At 41.2% G+C, this 18,046-nt stretch overlaps 1 protein-coding gene across 5 annotated transcripts in view; it reads right to left on the reverse strand.

Annotated features, from left to right (window-relative positions):
• FAM13A (family with sequence similarity 13 member A) overlaps positions 1-18,046 on the reverse strand; it is a 158,808-nt gene that overhangs the window by 39,487 nt on the left and 101,275 nt on the right. For all 5 annotated transcript variants that reach the window (XM_081959546.1, XM_081959544.1, XM_081959545.1 and 2 more), the window contains 5 exons: positions 14,899-14,940; positions 11,898-12,077; positions 9,669-9,855; positions 7,326-7,402; positions 6,845-6,887 (listed from right to left, as the gene is read on the reverse strand). In XM_081959546.1, the coding sequence (XP_081815672.1) occupies positions 6,845-6,887; positions 7,326-7,402; positions 9,669-9,855; positions 11,898-12,077; positions 14,899-14,940 (529 nt within the window). The remainder of the gene's footprint in view (positions 1-6,844; positions 6,888-7,325; positions 7,403-9,668; positions 9,856-11,897; positions 12,078-14,898; positions 14,941-18,046) is intronic.

The raw sequence follows: 18,046 nt of genomic DNA on the forward strand, positions 1-18,046 counted from the left end.
ATATCTTTTTATCCTCCTCTGATATATGTATATATGTATCTAATTTTAATTCGATGTATTTCTGATACGGACTGTACACCGCCCCGAGTCCCTTTTGGGAGAGGGGGCGGTCTATAAGCGCTAAGAAATAAATAAATAAATAATAACTGGACTTTTTTGCTTTTCCACTAAAAACGTCCCAAAGGTGCTTTTTCAGGGGGCAACTGGGCTTTTTCTTTTGAAGACGTTTCGCTTCTCATCCAAGAAGCTTCTTCAGCTCTGACAGGATAGTGGGGAAGGAAAGGATATCCCCACTATCCTGATGGGGCTGAAAAAGCGTCTTGGATGAGAAGCGAAACGTCTTCAAAGAAAAAACAAGAAAGTCCAGTTGCCTCCTGAAAAAGCACCTTTGGGACAACCATGACCTGGATGACTGAGAATCCGGCTTCCCGGTTCAACCAGCATATGCCATCGCTGACCATCGGAGATGATCAATTAGCCCCGGTGGAAGGGGCACGCAATTTGGGCGTCCTCCTTGATGCCCGGCTGTCTATGGAAGATCATGTGACAGCCGTGGCGAGAGGGGCGTTCCACCAGGTTCGCCTGGTGCGCCAGTTGCGGCCCCTTTTGGACCGGGAGGCCTTGCGTACAGTCACTCACGCGCTGGTGACGTCTCGCCTGGACTACTGTAATGCTCTCTACATGGGGCTCCCCTTGAGGTGCACCCGGAGACTGCAGTTGGTCCAGAATGCAGCCGCGCGGGTAATTATGGGGAGATCGAGGTTCTCCCATATAACACCTATCCTGCGCGAGCTGCACTGGCTTCCTGTGGTCTACCGGGTGCGCTTCAAGGTACTGGTTACCACCTTCAAAGCGCTCCATGGCACAGGGCCTAGTTACCTGCGGGATCGCGTCCTGCCCCATACATCCCTGCGACCCGTCCACTCACACAGAGAGGGACTACTCCGGGTGCCGTCCTCCAGAGAGTGCCAGAGGGCAGCGCCCAGAAGTAGGGCCTTCTCTGTAGTGGGCCCCACCCTTTGGAATGACCTCCCCCCAGACATCAGAACTACAACCGACCTTCGCTCCTTCCGTATGAAGCTGAAAACCTACCTGTTTCGACTAGCTGACCTGGCATAACTCTACAACCTCCCCAGCCCAGGGCATTTTTAATTGTAATTTTAGTTTTTAAGGGTTAATTTCACTGGGGTTTTAACTTTTTAAGTATTGTAACTTATTTATTTATTCTTACCTCCTCTATACGCTATATAATACCTTTGTACGTCGCCCCGAGTCCCTGTGGGGAGAGGGGGCGACTAATAAGTTCAAGTAATAAATAAATAATAAATAAATAAATCTCTACAGACTTCCATTGAAAACATTTCACTTCCCATCCAAGATTAACTGAGGAAGTTTCTTGGATGAGAAGTGAAATCTGAAAGTGTGCCAGTGTATTCACAGAAAAAAAGTGACAATAAAGCTTACCTTATCGTTAATTTTCTCCAGGTACACCTATAACTAGACAGTCACTATCCTTTCCATTAACTTTCCAAAAAAGCAATATTTACAACTGCCTGTAACTATCTATATCTTTAAATTTGTATGTTTTCTAAAACATCATCTCATTGCCTCTTTCAAGTCATAATTCCTTTTAGAAGAAGACATCAATGACTCCATAAACCAGTCATTGTTTTCCTACTATATCTTAGTCATACTTACACCCCAATTCCCTATTCACTGGCATCCATCTTTCCACCACTATACTATTATTTTAAAAGAATACCATACTATTCTGTTAAAAGTTAAAGGAAGGAGTATAAAGTAGCTTATTGATCAATATTAAAACTAGCCATTTATCTTCAATAGTCTGAAAATTCTTTATAGACTTTTTGTTGACGCCAAGATTGAAAAGTTTATGTTTTATGTTTGTTTGTTTTGTTTTATTGGATTTCTATGCCGCCCTTCTCCCAAAGGACTCAGGGCAGCGTACAACATTAACAAACACATATCACAAAAGTTAAAAGGAAATTAGGTAAATATCCAAAAAAACAAACCCAATTAATATGACAATAACATTTTAAAAATTAGATAAAATTAACAGGCCAGGCCGGCTTGCTGGAAAAGCCAACTTTTTAGGGTGCGTCGGAAGGACCGGAGGTCAGGGATTATGCGAAGCTCCGGGGGCAGCTCATTCCAGAGGGAAGGTTTTTATCATATTTAAGTTTCTGTTGACACTGAACAACAAAACATATTAATAAAGACCCAACCAGTATAGTTTGTAGCTATTTTAACCTGCTGAGCAAAACCAAAGAGCTTTGTGGCACTTTGGAAGATTTCATGGATTATTTATTATCCTGGAAGGGGAAAAAACCTGGTATGTGTGTTTGTAGAGATTGTAAGGGACATCTAAATAAATTTGGACAGGGCTGAACTAAAGAGGGATGACATAATAAACATTCAGAATCTTTTCATGTCAGGAAGAGGGAGGGTAAAACTCATGCCATAAGAACTTGAGTTTCAAATCTGGAACCCTGGATAACATGGATTTGCTTATAACTAAGGGAAGAGATACGGAATGAAATCTGTTTGTAACCCTATGGGATGAAGAGTTATTAAATTTGTCCATATTTGTAATGACAGTTGGAATTGATTTCTTTATTCCTTTTCTTTTTCTTTAACATATTCTTTCTTTTTTTCTTCCACTTTTTATTATTTCTTACTAATCTTTTTGCTTTAAGTTTCATTTCCATTAGTTGTTACTCTGAAATAAAAACCCTTAACCAAATAAGTAAATCTATCTGGATAGAATCTTAACATTTCTTGATTATGCACTACCCAAATCACACAATTTTAGGGTAAATGTTATTGGGCAAAGCAACCAAAAGAGGTGCATTAAAACATGTGGGGAGACAAATAAAACACCTCTCTTTGAATCATTAAAGCACCCATGTCTTTTGCCAAATACGAGAGCCTCTGCATCTTTTTCTAATGCTTTGGACATTCCAGATTGTTTATTTTTCCTGGCAATGAAAACTTGCGAGAAAATACAAAGATTAGACATAGCAATCAATAATCCAAGAAACCTCTCCAGTAAAAGCATTTATTGAATGTCTCTAGCATTCTGCAATCACGAAAGACAAGAGAATCCCTGGAAACCATATTTATTTATGCCTACGTAAACACTTGGTCAACCTTGGCTGATTTCAAAGAGCAAGGCTGTGCTGCTTATAGTACTTCAATGAGAAATTGCCAAGAAACCCAAGGACTGCAGGCTAGACTGGGAAGTCAGAAAAGCATTCCAGACGAAACAATTTACTGTTGCCTAGAAACCTACATGGGGTGTTCCTGAATTTATCACAGATAAACTCAACTCAAAGGGGACAAGACTATATTTAACAATGGATTTGGCGATGGAATTAAAAACATTAGGTAGAGCTGTATTCTTGCTAAATATACAGTATCTTGACATAACCCTCCCAACTGTAGCTATTCAGTAGGAACTCATTTACATGGCTGCCCTGTGGAGAGGACATTTTTGGAAGGGGAAGAATAAAAACTGTCAGATCACAAATGACTTTCTTTTATTGTAAAGGTAAAGGTTCCCCTTGTACATATGTGCTAGTCGTTCCTAACTCTAGGGGGTGGTGCTCATCTCCGTTTCAAAGCTGAAAAGCCAACGCTGTCCGAAGATGTCTCTGGTCATGTGGCTGACATGACTAAACACTGAAGGGACACGGAACGCTGTTGCCTTCCCACCAAAGGTGGTCCCTATTTTTCTACTTGCATTTTTACATGCTTTTGAATTGCTAGGTTGGCAGAAGCTGGGGCAAGTAATGGGAGCTCAGGGATGGCGCTAAGGATTCGAACTGCCGACCTTTCTGATTGACATGCTCAGCTTCTTAGGCACTGAGCCACTGTGTCTTCTCCTATTGTACAACTTGCGATAGAGACCCTCCCTGGCATACTGCAATCTCATTGGATCAAAACATCGGTTAGAATTTAACAGTCTAGATATGCTTGTTTTACAAGCTATTATAAGCATGCCATAATTCCATGTAATCAACAGCAACAGAATGTGAACTTAGCCACAGACTTCAGCTTTCCAAGAATTTTTTTTGCTAAAATATATATTTTCATGATATGCTTTAAAACAGGGAGGTCACCAAGCCCCAGTCCGTGGACTGGCATGGGACCACGGCAACCGGACCACGCAAGCAAGTGAAGCCCCATCCGCGGGATGCAAGCAGCATACGAAACTATGTCCCCTCCAGCCCGCGGAAAAACCTTTCTCCACGGAACAGGTTCCCGGTGCCCCAAAGGTTGCAGGCCACTGCTTTAAGAGGAAAAGATAAAATCTCCTAAGTTCACAGAAGATGTTTAAGAAAATTTTTGACAGCCATAAGGCAAAATAACCAGTAAGGTTCCTGTCCCTCTCTCATGGTTTGTGGCTGTAAAAATGAATTAATGCAATATAAAATCATCCATGCAAATTGGCAAGATAAATACAGAGACTTTATTTTTGTGCGGCCAGCCGATTTGTTATTTCCAATTTGCTTTCTCGTCTGTCTTAGACCAGCTTCTTTGAAAAAAGATAATAACTTCCTGAAGCATCTCTATCTCGAGTTATCGAAGTTCTCTGCTTCTGAGAAACCAATACACTAAAGATTATTTCTATAAAGAAAGGAATGATCATAATAGAAAAGGAAAACAGAATTGACAGGGAACTGTCACTATACAGAAGGGTCTGACTTCTCTTAACCTTTCATTCCCAAAGGGAAGGAATAAATTTCAGTTCACAAGCCAAATTATTGAGGGAAGAGAAAAGTATCCATCAAGATTAGAGAAAAATGTATTGAAAAAATCAAAAATTGGTGAACAGTACTAATAGTAATATTTCTGTGCTTCCGACACAGAAGCATTACTATTACTACTGTTCACTAATTTGCCGGTGACATCATCACCATCGCCCAGGTAGGGGCTCTTTCCACACTCCTGTGAAGTTGCCCATAGAAGTAGTACTCACTAATCCAGCGGTCCCCAACCTTTCCGGATTGACGGCCCAGTGGGAGGGAAAGAGGCAGAGGTGGTATTCAGCTGGTTCAGATCAGTTCACCCAAACTGGTAGCGGAAATCGCAGGTGGGCCTGCGCACATGCCCCAGCTCTATGCGGTCCTATTTAGGCATGTTTTTGAGGCCGGGCGCATGTGCAGGTGCGCGTGTGAGCAAAGTTGATGCGCAGAAGGCCAGGCGCATGCTAAGAAGAGGCACATGCACCCACAAAGCAAGCGGGCACACCAGTGGTGGGTTGCAGGTGGTACGCCCCGGTACAGGCGTACCGAAGCCTGCCTGGAGCACCGGGTACCGTTCCGGTATGGTGCTCCAGAGGGCTCACCCGCCCTCCCTCCTTACCTGTCCTTTAAAGCTTTAGGCCCTTCCGTTCATGCCGCGTACAGCGCCTGCACGATGCTCCGCCGAGCAGCTGGAGCATCGCGGAGGTGTTGCTAGAAGGTAATGTGGAGGACGCCGGCCCCCTTTGCAACCGTACCGGTTGCAACAGGATCCAGAACCCTCCACTGGGGCACACCCACGGCGAACCAGTGGTAAACAAATGTGAAATCCACTGCTGGAGAAAGAGGATGGTTCTGTGTGATTGGTAAGCACACATGCATGAACTGAAGCTTGGTGCATGAGCGCGAGTGCCTGCTGCTTGTACAAGTGGAGCTGTGCTTGCTTGCCCATTGCTTGCGTGGCCCAGTTCCAAATGGACTGCAGCCCACTAGTGGCCCATGGACTGAGGGTTGGGGCCCCTTGCATTAATCTCCTTGCGATCACCTGCTTTCAAACTGTTGGATCAGTGGAAGCTGGGGTGTAGAATGGGAACTTACTCTGCCCTATAGCAGCACTGGGTTCCGAACACAAGAGTACCAATCATTAGCCTAGTGGTCTAACCTTGTGAGCCACCATGCTCGTTAGGGAACAGTTATTTCAACAGATCAAAGCAATAAACACAGGCTATTTTCATGATTCTGGGAGCAAACATGACCTTTCTGGGTAGGTATAAAACTTACTAATAAACCAGGGTGCTAGTTTCCTGGCATACAGTAATAGATGCAGAACAATTTAATCTCTTTATAATAATGAAGTTTTCTGATTTAAATCTCTCTCTGCCACGAAACCAATTAAGGGACTCAGAGCAATCTTTTCTTAAACTTTAGCCTCCCATTTCCAGCAGGATTTTAACTGTATAGTTTTATTTCTGCAGTTTGGTAGAATATGAATAGAAGTTCAGAGGATTCAAGATTTGGCCAAGGTCTTAGATTCCCTTCAAATATCTGTTCTCTGATTTCCAAGTTTGATCAGCTAAACTGGTTCAGTTGCACTGATTCATGACCAAGTCTAGATCAATGATCTTCTTAAATGCTACTTAAAATAGTTTTCAAGGAAGCGTCTTATAAATACTATACTAAAATAAATTCAATTTTTTAAAAAAACATCAAGAATATTCCAATATTTAATTTGGATGAATTAAAATGCATTTAAAAATCATATATTAAAGATGCTCACATATAAATTAATTGATTTTAATTAGTATCAAAATTAAAGCTCAGAATCATCTGTGCTTGGAAATGTATACATTCCATAAATAAGCACGTTCATAAACAAAGGTACTTTAATCTGGCATCTAAAAACCAAAGCCTATGATATCTGAATGTTTCTAACAAACATAGCTTGAATTAGATGCTACATTCTAATTACATGTTATCATTAATGTTGTAAAGTAAATAACAAAAGCAAAGTAACAACGTTAATAACGAAGTGAAAGCAATATGCTATTATTTTGCAAATGGTACAAATGGACACAAACCTGATTGTGCATTAACAAATCATCCTCATTTCTGCCGTCTTTGCTACAAAAAGAAGAAGAAGAAGAAAGAAGTATTAAGGAACATGCTATAAAGGAAGCAACAAACCATTTTTTAATAATCATAAAACCACATTTTTTAAAAAAGTGGATGAAAATAAAAGTTAAAATTTCAAATTGTGCTTTATAAACTCCTTCTTTGAGATTTGCATAAAAAAGCCATGAGATCAGTCTAATATTAACAGACGTGAAATACAATATGAATACATAAAATAAGGCATTCATTATAACATTAAAACACCGTTTTCTGGAAAATAGCATTTTCAAAGGAGGGCATATGCAGGCATACAAAATCTAAAGTTAGCTTTTTTTCTTTCTATGTAATGAAACTGGTTTCAAAGTTTAACTGGATTCTCTAGTACAGACCTTAACTGGCATTTACAAATCTTTATTTTTAAGACAGAGTAAATTCTAAGCAACTCACCTCTCTTCAGAAAACACCTCCATTTCATCGGGTCCTCTTCCATCCACATGTCTCAAGGAGCCAAAAGTTTCCATTGCCTGTCAAACATTAAGACAATTGCTAAGAACGAGTCATTTTAAACACCACCTCTCAAAACCTCCAAAAGTAATTGGGATTTCAACCGTCAGTACACCTATTCAACGGAAGGACACAGTTGTGTTCCATCAATACTAAGAAATGCTATTTATGATATAGGCAGTGAAATAGAAAGGGAGTGCGAAGGACACAGTAGCAAGAGGTCTACTGATCTACAGAGATGATGGACTGTTACACTACTGTGCAATGGGCAATCGTGAGTTTACTACTCCCACAGAAGGGAATTCTGGGGAATTAGAATTAGTGGGAATCCATAGAAAGGTTGAATACCAAATGTGTAATATTATAAGTCTCCTCTGAAATACCTCTGTTATTTCAAGTGTTTCTGTTCCAAGGGCCCACCCCAATACAATGGGACCTTGGGTGCTGACTGTAATCTATTCCGGGACTTCAGTCAGCACCTGATTTGGTTGTGACCAGCATGCATGCATGCATGTGTGCGTGCACGCACGCACGCACACACACACACACACACACACACACACGGAGTGGCAGGGAAAATAGCCGCGGCTGTGTTCATTCAGCACCCGAGGATGTGTGCGTGACTTGAAAACGTTTAGCGTATTTTTTGTTCGGCACCCGAATTCTTCGTGGTTTGAGCCATTCGGGACCCGAAGTCCCACTGTACACGTGTCCTTGACTTATGACCACAATTGAGCCCAAAATTTCTGCTGCTAAGTGAGACAGTTGTTATATGAATCACTGCAGTTGTTAAGTTAGTTAACACAGTTCAGTGAATCTGGCTTTCCTTGTCAGAAAGTCACAAAAGGTGATGACATGACACCAGGACACGCAACTGTCATAAATATGAATCAGTTGCCAAGCGGCTGTACTTTGTACATCACGTGACCGCAGAGATGCTGCATGGGTGTATGTGTGAAAAATGGTCGTAAGTCACTTTTTTCAGTGGCCATGTCACTTCGGTCGCTAAATAAACTGTTGTAAGTTGAGGACTACCTATATACATTGGCAGCTTCGGTTTCCTATGAAAATGGTTGGCTTCTAACTTGATCAAGTAGCAAAGCCACAAGTTTCGTTCCTGTACGGTGCACAGCCATAATTGGTTCTTTGGAACATTCTTCCTTCTGGGAGAAGAAAGTCTTCTAGCCTTCAAAACTATTTGTTCCAAAGGGCATTTGAGTGCTTTGACACAAGAGTTTCATTGGAATAGATTCATTTAGTTGGATTATTACTTTATTGCCTTTAAAGATTGGAAACAACCTTTGTGGGAAAATGGATAGCCTATATATAAGTATATGCATACATGCACGCACGCACGTATCTGCAAATAAACAAAACTATGACATAAAACCAAAACAGCTGGTTTCACACAGTGTTAAGCTGAAAGCAAACAATGACATGTGTACAGGTAGTCCTCAACTTACAACCACAATTGAGCCCAGCATTCCTGTTGTTAGGTAAGACATTTGTTAAGTGAATTTTGCCCCATTTTGCAATCTGGGTCCTCATTTTACCCACCTTGGAAGCAGTGACATGCGGTGAAGTTTATGACTGGTGAGGCTGGTGACATCATCAGCATGAGCCGCGGTCCCCTTCATGTTGACTCAGGAAGGAAGGGAATGGGACCACGTCAGCCTCCCTCCTGCACACGTCCCATTCCCCGCCTTCCTAAGTCAACATGAAGGGGACCGCGGAGCGTGAGCTGCGGTCTTGCGGCTCGTGCTCCACGGTCCCCTTCATGTTGACTCAGGAGTCAGGAAGGAGAGGAATTCCCCTCCTTCCTGACTCCTGAGTCAACATGAAGGGGACCACAGAGCGCGCTCCACGGGACCGTGGCTCATGCTCCGCAATCCCCTTCATGTTGACTTAGGAAGTCGGGGAATGGGACGTGCGCAGGACGGAGGCTGAGGCTAGAGGAGTCTCCTGCACACGTGGTCCCATTCCCTCCTTCCTGAGTCAACATGAAGGGGACCACGGAGCGCTCCCATTCCTGAACACGTGTGCAGAAGGCTCCTCAGCGCCTTTTCCCTTTTTTTTTAAAATTTTCATGATGAGAGCAGTGAGGCCCTGCCTCCCCTGACCGCACGTCCCTGCTTGGAAGGATGGAAGGCAGAGTCAACCTTGAGCCTGGTGAGAATCAATCTGCCAAATTGCAGGCAGCTGGTGATCAACAGAAGCACTGCACTCTAACCACGGCGCCACTGTGAATCATACTAAGCTACCCATAATTTTCATAAGTTTGCTTACCAAAGAACTCTCTTGGTTGTCGTTAAACTCAGATAGTTTGGTGCTGGATTTCTGACGTTTTGGTTTACTTCTTTCGCCTATGTAACCAGAACTGTTCTCGTGGCATTTTTCCACTTCCTGAGCATTTAACATACACTCTTCAATGCTACTGAAGCCAGAAGGAATATTCTCTTTATTGATGACCTCCCTAAGAAGAGGCGGGGGGGGGGGGGGGAAAGGGGTGAGAAAGATAGCAGAGTTCCAGATCATTTCCAATTACTCATAAAGGCAACCTGAGCAATTATTTTAACTTTGCAAGTTCTAGAAAGATATTTACACCCTACACTTCCTCAGTTATCTTAATCTAGCCTTACATCTGGCATTTTCTTCAAAGAATCTGCAGTCTATCTCTAGTGCACGGGTGTCAAACTCACGGCGTCACATTGCCGTCACGTGACATATTGTGATGTTTTCCCCTTTGCGGAACTGGGGTGAGTGTGGCCTGCATGTGATGCATCGGGGCCACCGGTAAGACCCCCCTGCTGTAACAAGGGGTCTAAGGGACAGATCTGGAATTTTGAGAATCTACTATAAGCCTTCACAAAATACCTATCACGGCTGAAACGTGTTTCACAAATACCAAACTGTCGAAGCAATTCTCTGCCAGGTCTTCTAGTCACCTAATAACGTGCATATGGCAATGTTTTCCCACTTGGCAGTTTTAACATTAGGCCTTGGTGGCTAGGGAATTCTGGGAGTTGAAGTCCACCCATCTTAAAACTGCCAAGGCTGAGAAATACTGGCATATACCGAAAGTTATATGAGTTTAGAGCCTGGCACTTTATTGTATGATGTGTAAGCTTTTTATTTATTGGTTTAAAAATGTTTAAACATTAAAGTTCACTCAGGGTGGTACAAAGAGGAGTATCATAGAAGCTTAATTACCTATCTCATATTTAGCCTAGCATAAAGCCAAATGCTGCAGCAATGTAGTTGAAGTGAAGCAGACTGAACAATGCTTGATGGGACACTGCCTGGAATTCCATAGGAAAAGGTTGACATATAAATGAGAGTGTAGAATATGACTTCCAAGAGGAAATGCCGTGGCAGGAGGCAGGATTTCCCATACCTACTGTCAAGTACTTAACAGAAAATGAGTCCAGTCTAATGAAAGGCATTCTAAGCAACATTCATTTCTGATTATGTAGGTCTAAACCAGGAGTGTCAAACTCAAGGCCCGCAGGCTGGACCTGGCCCATTGGGCTGCCTTGGGAACAGCAAAGGACACGCCCATGGTGTCTCTGCCAGTGAAAACGTGCAGCCTTAGCAAGCTCCGTTTTCGGCTGCGACGGCCTCCTGCAACCTTCTGCCAGCAAAAACGGAGCTCGGGAGGTCCCGAGCTCCGTTTTCACTGGCAGAGTGCTTGGGCCACTGCAGGTGCCCCCAACATGAGTGATGTTGTGGCCCTGCCCATGCTTATTCCAGCCGCTCGAGATCAAACATAACCCTAATGCGGCCCTCAATGAAATCGAGTTTGATACCCCGTCTAGACAAACCTGACAGGGAAATCAGAATATTCGGAAAATATTTCCATCAAACAGATATATACAACCTCTAAGATTCATATTTCTCCTTTTCTGTCACTGATGCAGCAGAAATAGAGGAACAGCTTCACAGGACATTCTCTCACAAGCTTTTCTAATTTGTACGGATTATCATTCAAGCACTCTGTTTATGGAATCAGACATCATGTACGGCCTGGATCTAATTCAGCTGCAGTATTCATTAAAAACTTAGCCACCCCACAACCCCGGTTGTAAACTTGTAATGGTTTATTTAAAAAAATACGCCCCTGCTAGTCAGTTTGTGAAACTTTTAAAATTATGAGTTATTTCACAAGATAAAAAGTTTCATGTGTATACAGAAGTTTATTCGTTTAGACTGAAAAACTGACATAAAATATCGTCTGCAAAATGCTCACTTTCTGCCAAACCTTTTCAATAAAAATTTAAAAAGTGAGGAGAAAGAACTGCGATGATTCCAACCTCTTTCCATAATTATCTAGGAATAGGAAGGCATCGGGGATATTAATTTGAATATATAGAATATTAGCTCAGGAATGCAATCAGGCTTCCTGGCAACCTGAGAGGGGGAACCAGGTTTTTTTTTGCAATTATCTGACAATTCCTATCAGAGAGCTCTAAAACTCTCATAGGAGAAGAAGAAGAAAAGAGAAGGAAAAAGGCATACCTATCTCTGGCCTTTCGGCCTTCATCTTGTTCTTTATGATGTCGCCTGCGCTGCCCAGTAGATACACCAGAAGATGTTAATGATGTTCCAGACTCAGAGTCTTCAGAACTTTGACCACTAGAGCCATGAACATCAAACAGATGTTGTTCGACAGCTGTCCGGATAGTCTTTTCTAAGAATCTGTCAAAGCAAGAGAAGTTACACACACATACTTATAGGTAAAGGTTCCACCACACATGCAAACTAGTCATTTCCGGCATTAGGGACAGTGCTCATCTCCGTTTCTAAGCCAAGGACCCAGCGTTGTCTAAAGACGTCTCCATGGTCATGTGGCCGGCATGGCTAAACGCCAAAGGGGCACGGAACGCTGTTACCTTCCCACCAAAGTGGTCCCTTATTTTTCTACTTGCATTTTTTACATGCTTTCGAACTGCTAGGTTAGCAGAAGCTGGGACAACGGGAGCTTACTCCGTTACACAGCTCTAGGGATTTGAACCGCTGAACTGCCGACCTTCTAATCAACAAGCTCAGTGTCTTAGACACTGAGCCACCGTGTCCCTTTTCACATACATATACACAGGTATTATTGCATAATTTTTAAAAAAGTAATAATGAATTCCCAATGTGAACTGTTCAATATTTTTACATATTTATAAGTGTATGCCTCAAAAATGATTTGCAAGAAGTGTTTCAAATATGGTTTAAGTTCTACTTATTCATTAAAAGAGACCAACTTTCAGGCTTTTTCATTAAAAACGGAAAGGAAGGGACTTCTGCTTTAAGAGTTGTCCTATTTTGAAAATATTCCATAAAACAGCAGCATTTGTTTTTTCCTGGTGAATTTATTATTTTGCTTGGTTAGATTCATTAAGTCATTTGCCCTATAAAAAAACATTTTTGTATTTTTGTATCTCTTAATGTTAAGAGATTAAGAAAGTTATTTATCCAAATAAGTTTGCTAGCATTTTCTACCCAGACTGATTAAAATATAGGTAGGATAAATGTTTGATTAAAAAAAAAATTAGATGAAGGAAAGAGGACAGGAAAAAACCCCATGACAAATACCCTGATTCCCCAAAAATAAGACTTTCCCAGATAATAAGCCCAATTGGGATTTGGGGTGTATGCGCTAAAATAAGCCCTCCCCTGAAAATAAGCTCTCCTTGAAAGTATTGCAACACAGCAGCAGCCATGAGGTGACCACGCTCGCCTCCTCTTGCACCTTAAAAATAATAAGACCTCCCCAGGCTCATTTCAGGTGTCAAAAGAAAATAAGACTCTGTCATATTTTCGGGGAAACACGATAAAAACATAAAGGAATTTTTTTTTTAAGATATATAAGATCTGTTCTATAGATATGTTCCCAATTCAAAATTGGATACTGCTTATAATGTCTTTCATTTTGCTGTGTCCTTGACAAAATAATTTACACAATAAAGTATGTTTTTCAGACATCTGAGATACTACCTTCCCCTCACCAATTTTTTTAATTAGATTTGTACTCTATCTTTGAGTGAACAGCTGTGGGTTGTATTTGTATGAGATCCACGATATGGATCTCTTTTGAAGAGTGCACAGACCTGATAAATAAACATACCATGTTTCCCCGAAAATAAGACAGGGATTTATTTTCTTTTGACCCCCCCCCCCCCCAAAATAAGCACTTGGCCTTATTTTCGGGGTGTATGTGTCTTATTATTTTTAAGGTGCAGGTGGTGGCAAGTGTGGTCACCTCATGGTTGCTGCTGCGTTGCAATATTTTTTGGGTAGGGCTTATTATCAGGGCAGGTCTTATTTGGGGGGAAACAGGGTAGTTGTAGTCATTTTTTCTGTGAGGCACAGGGCAGAGTCCCATGTTTATTTGTGTATGGTTACTTGGAAAAAGAGACACGGTCTCAAGTTCATCCAGGAAAAAATGTATGGCTGAGAGCAAAACCTATTCTTTTGAATCCACTCTTCGGGGACTAATGCAGCCTAATCTTCTGACTTTCAGTTCTTATATAGGAAGTTTCTGTGGCTCACTTCAGAGGTGGGATTCAGCTGGTTTGGACTGGTTCAGGTGAAACGGTAGCTCCAACGATCAGCTGGAAGCGAACCAGTTCACTTCAACGATCAGGTGGGCTGCCTCACCCCCATGCTTTACTTACCTATATTCTCTCAGCTGATTTGCATGGCAGAGTGGATTGCCGCACCTCAGCTGTGTTACTCCCCAGAAGTAACGTGGAAGGTAAGTTTTGTTAAAACTGTGCATGTGCAGAAAGCGTGCGATCACCGAACTGGTTGTTAAACCAGCAGGATACCACCACTGGCTCACTTATTTTCTTTATTAATGCTATTTTGATAGTTGCTACTGTAAACATATAATTCTCTGCCTTCATCAAAATAATCTACCTTTTCCTTCTTTACCTACTGTGTGTTTTTAATATATAGCTCCCTCTACTGATTAAAAAAAAAGTCTTGTAGCGTTTGCTTTAAAAAAAAATACTTGGGCAGACCAATAAGTGGAAAAGAGGCTCTCTTTTGTTAAGGGAGATTTTTTTTGGGGGGGGGGGTAGTGTCTCTCTTTTTGTTTCTAAGGGTAAAAGAGGTTCCTTGAGTTTTTGAATACTTAAAGAGGGGAAAAAGTCCAGGGGGAAAAAAAGAATATTTTTTTTGTCTTTTGGGAGAAAGGGGGTGGGTGTTTTGAGAGATGCAGTTGAAAGGAGTCTGAAGATTGACATGCAGTGTTTCTGAACCTAAGCAACCTGGGACTGGGCCTTACCTGTGTGGAAGAAATCTTGGTTGTACAATAAATATGAAACAAGATCACTTAACTGGCTTGAAACAAGATCAGGTCAAATTGGCTCAAAGTCATTTTAAAATACTCTTCCTTAAAAAGTCAAGGAACTGTCAAACTGGCTACAGGTAGACCCACCACTGACGCACACACAAATTACAAAATATTTAATGAGGAAAAACAAGAACGAAAGGACAGAGTGACAAAAGAGAAAGAATTACTTACTCTCCAGTAGCAGGGATGTTGTTGACTTGTGACACGTGAGCACTGTATAAAAAGAGATTAAAAGTTAGGTGTAATTTTTCAATAACATTAAGAAAAAGTGATTCAAAAGTTCACTTAAGTGCTGAGTGACATATTTAAAGACACCGTTTTACTGAAAATTAGTTCCGAACAATAGTGCATATGGACTGGAATGTGTTTAGATGTTCAAGTGTATCATTCAATTCTTTAAGATGAGTAACAGAATCTTTTTTTTTTAATTACAGATTTGTATTGAAACAACCATGATGACAGAACATTATATGAGAATTATGACTTTCTGGGAACGATCATCTCCCTATTGTTTCCGGCAAAGCAATTGGCAACGATCCCAAATCTCTTAGACCAGGGGTGTCCAAACTTGGGAACTTTAAGACTTGTGGACTTCAACTCCTAGAATTCCCCAGCCAGCCATGCTGGCTGGGGAATTCTGGGAGTTGAAGTCCACAAGTCTTAAAGTTCCCAAGTTTGGACACCCCTGTCTTAGACAGACCCAAGTATATACACAGCAAATGAAGAAATGATGGCCAGTCTCACATATGAGGCACAAAATTTAAACACACACTTTAAAAACCTATCAGTAATTCATGAAGTAATTGCTTTAAAAGAAAGGAACATAAATCAAAGTCAATGTAAGTAAGTTCATTTTATTTGATCGGCAAGGATTTCCCCCCCACAGCTAATGAAAGCCAAATAGGAAAAATCATGAGGTGAAAAATATATTTGGAGCTATTTTCAATTCTTCTGGCTCACTCAGACTCATTAGTTATTGTCAAGCCTGTGAAATGTTACTACAAATAGTCAGGGCAACATGTCATAATTTCTCCCTGATCTAATGATGGAAGCAGATGTGCCTCGAGGGTTCATGTCCAAAGATCATGTCTTTAAACTGTAACGCAAGATTATATTTGAGACTGGGACCATCCCCTTTCCTGGGGGACTGTCACCCTCTGCTGACTCAGCTTTGCAGATAAAGAGAGTCATATGACATCCTTCTGTAGGCAATATTCAATAAATGATGTTTCTCTAAAGCATAAAAGCAGCTTATTATCTTTATTTTATTAGTTACGATAGCCGGCTAACTTACCTGCCTACAAATCAAGGCAACATCACTAAAGGAAAGACTAAGGGGATGCTATACTGTGAAATGTATAAACATACCATGCCAAGAGAACAAGAAATCACCAGTGACAAATAAGTTTGTAGTCCTCGATTTACGACAGTTCATTTAGTGAGCATTCAAAATTACAACGGCATTAAAAAAGTGAGTTATGACCGTTTTTCACAGCTACATTTGCAGCATCCCCATGACTACATGATCAAAATTCAGATGCTTGGCAACTGATTGATATTTATGACTGTTGCTGTGTTGCCTATTGGTGGCGATGGGGCTGCTCTGGGCGCTGGGCCTCGGCTTGGCCGGGCCTTCCTGTGAGGCTGGTTCAGGGGGCCTCCTCCCCGCCTGCCTCCTGCTTCTCTGCTCTCCCACTGGCATGGCCCCTGGGGCTGCTGTTCCTGCGCCCGTCGGGGCCTCCGCAGCGTCCCTCTTGGGCGCTTCCTGCCAGCCCAAGATCCTGTGGTCACTTTTTGTGACCTTCTGGCAAGCAAAAGCAAAGGAGAAACCAGATTCACTTAACAACCGAGTTACTAACTTGTCAACTGCAGTGATTCACTTAACAACCGAGGCAAGAAAAGTTGTAAAATGGGACAAAACTCACTTAACAAATTTCTCACTTACCAAGAAAAATTTCGGGCTCAATTGTGATAGTAAGTCAAGGACTACCTCGTTTTTAAACATACTGATTTTTAATAGATTCTGGATTCTTGCTAATATTTTCTAGTAAAATGAATATCCTGCATTGTCGTCCAGGTTTAAGTAAGTAGAATGATAAACACAAGATATGGGTTGTTTTCTTCTAAAGATGAGTAAATGAGAACCAGTGGCTGAATAGGGAACCAGTGCTCATTAGTATGGACAATTAATTTATGTTACTTATGAAACAAATTACTAAAAATGAGCTATGACACTTATTTCCACCATTCAATTATATCCCTGTTGATAAGCATAGTATCAGGATGGGCCAAGGAATGTACACAAATACAGCCAATATATACAAACCAATGTTACGTCTAAACTTAATACTAGTGTATTAAGAGCTAATTCAGAAGAATCTTTGGAAATTCCTCTTCACCCCAAATGCAATAACACAATTCTCTTTGAGCAGCTAAGTTGGCTACTCACCAGTTATTAAAAACCCTAAAGGATGTTTCAGGCCTTTTTTGCATTAATATAATAAATCGCTAAGGTAAAAATGAGGTATGTCTCTACTATGATGGAGACCATGCTTATGGAGACTAAGAAATGGAGACCAAGAAGCTGTTATCTTCAGATGATGTTCTCAGAATTGCTTTCATAGAAGATATGCTTCTTTCAAGGATGCCTTGGCTATGATGAAGAAAGGGATATTCATATACACATGAGAAATAGCCACCTCGGCCTTATCAGTCCCCATCTTGTCAATGATAGTGGCTTGCCAACTTCAGTGCAACACAAGATCTTTCTCTTCACCTGTCACTTACAGCCTTTAAACACAAATGCCAAAGAGTTAATCTGACATCTCTGGCCATGAAAGCCATGTACTCTCATACTGCCATGTGCTACAAAGTCTTGTCATCTAGATGTGATAATGAACTGTGGTTTAGGTATAGAAAGTGTTGCTCTCACACACCTACATGTATAAATATACAAATGTAATTTCATGCTTTATGCAGAATGAAAGTCCTTCAGTAGGTCCATACTGAAAAGCTGTATAAACCTGTTACATATATACATGCATAATTATGTATAAACACCAGTTACAATAGGCATGTGACACTAGAAGGAACTTCTATGATATACACAACATATGATATGTATGCAATGAGATACTCAATATATAAGCTCCAGAACTAATTTGAGGAGACAACTGCTTTAAAATTACCATTTTAAATTCCAGCTGTTAAATGTGTACCTTCTAAAATCTGTAGGTGAGACTTTTTGATAGCACAGATAAGGTTGTCTTCCTACAGTACTGACACATTATGTTTACTGTGGGAGCTTGTTTGCAAAAGT

The sequence above is a fragment of the Natrix helvetica genome (assembly GCF_964273705.1).
Source record: "Natrix helvetica genome assembly, chromosome: 7".
Classification (NCBI taxonomy): domain Eukaryota; kingdom Metazoa; phylum Chordata; class Lepidosauria; order Squamata; family Natricidae; genus Natrix; species Natrix helvetica.